The following is a 5,210-nucleotide window of genomic DNA, read 5'->3' on the forward strand; positions in this document are numbered from 1 at the left end:
CTGGTCCAACACAGTCAGTGTTGTTTCAGTCAGGAGCAGCTCTGTGTCAACACTGTTAACCTCCTAATGTCTCCCCCCCCCCACACACACACACAAACACACGCACACACACACACACGGGTTATTGACTGACCCACCAACACCGAGGATGAATTGTTCATGACCTCAGCCAGGCCAGAGACCAGCTGCATCGGGTTATTTTAAATGTCTGACTAGAACACTAACCCACCAACATGTCTGACTAGAACACTAACCCACCAACATGTTGTCTGGCTGGAACACTAACCCACCAACATGTTGTCTGGCTGGAACACTAACCCACCAACATGTCTGACTAGAACACTAACCCACCAACATGTTGTCTGGCTGGAACACTAACCCACCAACATGTCTGACTAGAACACTAACCCACCAACATGTCTGACTAGAACACTAACCCACCAACATGTCTGACTAAAACACTAACCCACCAACATGTTGTCTGGCTGGAACACTAACCCACCAACATGTCTGACGAGAACACTAACCCACCAACATGTTGTCTGGCTGGAACACTAACACACCAACATGTTGTCTGACTAGAACACTAACCCACCAACATGTCTGACTAGAACACTAACCCACCAACATGTTGTCTGGCTGGAACACTAACCCACCAACATGTTGTCTGACTAGAACACTAACCCACCAACATGTCTGACTAGAACACTAACCCACCAACATGTGGTCTGACTGGAACACTAACCCACCAACATGTTGTCTGACTGGAACACTAACCCACCAACATGTTGTCTGACTAGAACACTAACCCACCAACATGTCTGACTGGAACACTAACCCACCACCATGTCTGACTGGAACACTAACCCACCAACATGTCTGACTAAAACACTAACCGACCAACATGTCTGACTAGAACACTAACCCATCAACATGTCTGACTAGAACACTAACCCACCAACATGTCTGACTGGAACACTAACCCACCAACATGTCTGACTGGAACACTAACCCACCACCATGTTATCTGACTGGAACACTAACCCACCAACATGTCTGACTGGAACACTAACCCACCAACATGTTGTCTGACTGGAACACTAACCCACCAACATGTTGTCTGACTAGAACACTAACCCACCAACATGTCTGACTAGAACACTAACCCACCAACATGTTGTCTGACTAGAACACTAACCCACCAACATGTTGTCTGACTAGAACACTAACCCACCAACATGTTGTCTGAATGGAACACTAACCCACCAACATGTCTGAATGGAACACTAACCCACCAACATGTCTGACTAGAACACTAACCCACCAACATGTTGTCTGACTAGAACACTAACCCACCAACATGTTGTCTGACTGGAACACTAACCCACTATCATGTTGTCTGACTGGAACACTAACCCACCAACATGTTGTCTGACTAGAACACTAACCCACCAACATGTCTGACTGGAACACTAACCCACCAACATGTCTGACTAGAACACTAACCCACCAACATGTTGTCTGACTAGAACACTAACCCACCAACATGTCTGACTAGAACACTAACCCACCAACATGTCTGACTGGAACACTAACCCACCAACATGTCTGACTGGAACACTAACCCACCAACATGTCTGACTAGAACACTAACCCACCACCATGTCTATTTGGTACGCCCCCATGGGCTCTCAAATCAGGCTAGACTTATTCTGCTTCTCTCGCCTGGTGTCTGGACTTTTCAGAGTCTGCAACAACAAAACGCTCCAGTTGTCTTCTACTTTGGTTCGCTATAATTAAAACCACAGACCCCCCCCCCCCCCTGCTGCCCTGCCAAGAGCCACCGCTGTCTGGGTATTAAGAGGTTCCGTTCAGATGTCCTCTCTGAAGGAACATGAGTCCTACATGTCTTCATTAAAGAGCATCACAGACACCAGAAACAGGGAAACGGTGATGCTCGTCCACTATGTATCCTCTCTGTCTGTTAGTCAGTCAGCAGGCAACACCAGAGGATCTCTGGTGAAGAGGAGGACACACAGCCCCCCTCCTCTCTGAAGGAACATGAGGACCTGGGTCCTACATGTCTTCATTAAAGAGCATCACAGACACCAGAAACAGGGAAACGATGATGCTCGTCCACTATGTATCCTCTCTGTCTGTTAGTCAGTCAGCAGGCAACACCAGAGGATCTCTGGTGAACAGGAGGACACACAGCCCCCCTCCTCTCTGAAGAAACATGAGGACCTGGGTCCTACATGTCTTCATTAAAGAGCATCACAGACACCAGAAACAGGGAAACGGTGATGCTCGTCCACTATGTATCCTCTCTGTCTGTTAGTCAGTCAGCAGGCAACACCAGATAGGTGTAATACAGGTAGGTGATAGGTGTAATACAGGTATAATAGAGTATAATAGAGGTGTGATACAGGTATAATACAGGTGTAATACAGGTGTTATACAGGTGTAATACAGGTGTGATATGAATTCCATAGTGTCATTATACAATAACACCAACACTGTCAACAGATGATGCAATACTGGCTTTAGCTGGGCAGTAGCCTCTCAGACTGGCTCCTGTCAGACTGTCTCCTGTCAGACTGTCTCCGGTCATACTGTCTCCTCTCAGACTTTCTCCTCTCAGACAGTCTCCTCTCATACTGTCTCCTCTCAGACTGTCTCCTGTCATACTGTCTCCTCTCAGACTGTCTCCTCTCAGACTGTCTCCTGTCATACTGTCTCCTCTCAGACTGTCTCCTGTCATACTGTCTCCTCTCAGACTGTCTCCTGTCATACTGTCTCCTCTCAGAGTGTCTCCTGTCAGACTATCTCCTGTCATACTGTCTCCTCTCAGACTGTCTCCTCAGATACTGTCTCCTCTCAGACTGTCTCCTCTCAGACTGTCTCCTCTCACACTGTCTCCTTTCACACTGTCTCCTCGGATACTGTCTCCTCTCAGACTGTCTCCTTTCACACTGTCTCCTCAGATACTGTCTCCTCTCAGACTGTCTCCTCTCACACTGTCTCCTTTCACACTGTCTCCTCAGATACTGTCTCCTCTCAGACTGTCTCCTTTCTCACTGTCTTCTCGGATACTGTCTCCTCTCAGACTGTCTCCTCTCACACTGTCTCCTCTCACACTGTCTCCTTTCACACTGCCTCCTCAGATACTGTCTCCTCTCAGAGTGTCTCCTGTCAGACTATCTCCTGTCATACTGTCTCCTCTCAGACTGTCTCCTCAGATACTGTCTCCTCTCAGACTGTCTCCTCTCACACTGTCTCCTCTCACACTGTCTCCTTTCACACTGCCTCCTCAGATACTGTCTCCTCTCACACTGTCTCCTTTCACACTGTCTCCTCGGATACTGTCTCCTCTCAGACTGTCTCCTTTCTCACTGTCTCCTCGGATACTGTCTCCTCTCACACTGTCTCCTCTCACACTGTCTCCTCTCAGAGGAGAAGGAGGCATTGGCCTGACTGACGATTTCCTAGTTCTCCACGACAGGTTCTACAGTTAGACAATCCATTTAGTCTCATCAAATAGGCACAATTCCTATCGTAATGCCAATAGTCATAGACTAAATTCCTTATTCTCCTCTCACTAACAGAGTGTTTCCCCACTCGTCTTGAAGCAAAAGTCAGAGCTGTCAAACTCCGTGTAACACAGAGTCCTACAGACTTCAGTGACTCCCAAATGGCACCCTAATTCTCCATGTAGTCCACTACGGTAGGTGTCAGTTATTTGATTTATAGCCTATAGACATTGTCATGTTATACAAGTCAAAAATGCATATTTCTGCCTATGGCCGAATAGTCTTATTATTAGTCTATCCTGGAAGAAACCGCTAACTGTAAACGTCTAGTTGTTATGTAAGATCTGGCCAAACAGTTGGATAATAAATGAGGAAATGCATATAGATAGGCTAGGTAGGCTATAGGCTACTCTTCAGTCTGCTGCTTCTCGTTTCCGGGTTCAATCCGCTGTGTCACTCACACCGCACCATTGTCCTCTTTATGAAGACGCGCGCTCTGCTCCGGATCCGACATGCACACAATTATTGTTACAATTTATCGTCACTCTGGAACTGCTACAAAGGATACGTGGCTGAGTTTATACCAATGTTGCGCTGCTCTGTCTACTGTGTTGCCAAACATGAAATCAGAGCTAGATCAGTTAGAGCAGCATATTTCCAGTAGCGCGGTAGTTGTCTACATTCTCCATTATCGATGTGAATGATCGTGTTACTGTTTACTCACCAAGGGTCAAACTCGTGGATGATGCTCTCAAATCGGATGACAGCGAAGAGCCTGGCACTGAAACCAGCAAGCCAGGCCAGAAACAGGATGGTAAACGAAAGTAAGGACTGCCACCCTGCCGGCTGAGCTATCCCGGTGGAGAGAGCCCCCGTAGGACTACTACCGACGGTCCCCGCTGGACTGCTCCGTCCATTCCCAGAGAGAGAAGCTCCGATATTCGCAGCAGAAGCTTTATGCTTGCTATCGGAAACAGAGTGATGTTCCGCCATATTCTACGCCAGACCCCGGTTGTAGGCAGATCTGATCGGAACGAGAGAAATCCCCCTCCTGCTGCCACGCTCCACTGTCGGAAGACCCTCGCACCCTATCTGCACCTCTCGTTTCACTTCCAATCACCAGAACCCTATCCTTGGTATAACCGGACCGCTAATTCAAACCAAGTTCCCCCGATGGAGTCACATAGCAGCCGGGGTTGCAGTACCGCAGTAGCGCACGCGAACCGACGAGCTGCTCCTCCTTGGAAGTTGATGTCAGGGCGGGCGCACCGTGGACAGCAGGACCAGGAAGAGAGCTCAGCCTCTCACAACCAGACGGGTCCGACTGGGCAGGTCCACGGCGCTGTCATAACACCAATCACAAGAGAGAGTGTACAGACTGACAGGGACAGTAACCAATGGGATGGGATTCACACCGGATAGTCGTAGTGTCGTTGAGGAAGGATAGCGCACTAGCAAGTCCACCAATCATATGTCTAGGATATAATATCAGACTGAAAAGATAGCCAATCCGCTATCAACAGCGCGGGGTCGGTTTCACGGAAGAAGCCAATAAAATAAATGAAATCCGCGAGACATGCCTGCCACGAGAGCGTATACCACAGCAGCGTCAACCGTGTGAATAAGTACAGTAGGATCAGTAGGATACAGTAGGACCTGGCTACGAACAGCTGCCTCCCA

General features: G+C 48.3%; 1 protein-coding gene across 1 annotated transcript in view; it reads right to left on the reverse strand.

Annotated features, from left to right (window-relative positions):
* Positions 1–4,808, reverse strand: part of LOC139419439 (dolichyl-diphosphooligosaccharide--protein glycosyltransferase subunit STT3B-like) — an 85,296-nt gene extending 80,488 nt beyond the window's left edge. Inside the window, exon 1 of the mRNA XM_071169390.1 lies at positions 4,255–4,808. Coding sequence (XP_071025491.1) covers positions 4,255–4,523 — 269 coding nt within the window. The 5' untranslated portion in view covers positions 4,524–4,808. The remainder of the gene's footprint in view (positions 1–4,254) is intronic.
* Positions 4,809–5,210: the final 402 nt, after the last annotated feature.

This window comes from Oncorhynchus clarkii, chromosome 2 (genome assembly GCF_045791955.1).
Source record: "Oncorhynchus clarkii lewisi isolate Uvic-CL-2024 chromosome 2, UVic_Ocla_1.0, whole genome shotgun sequence".
NCBI lineage: Eukaryota > Metazoa > Chordata > Actinopteri > Salmoniformes > Salmonidae > Oncorhynchus > Oncorhynchus clarkii.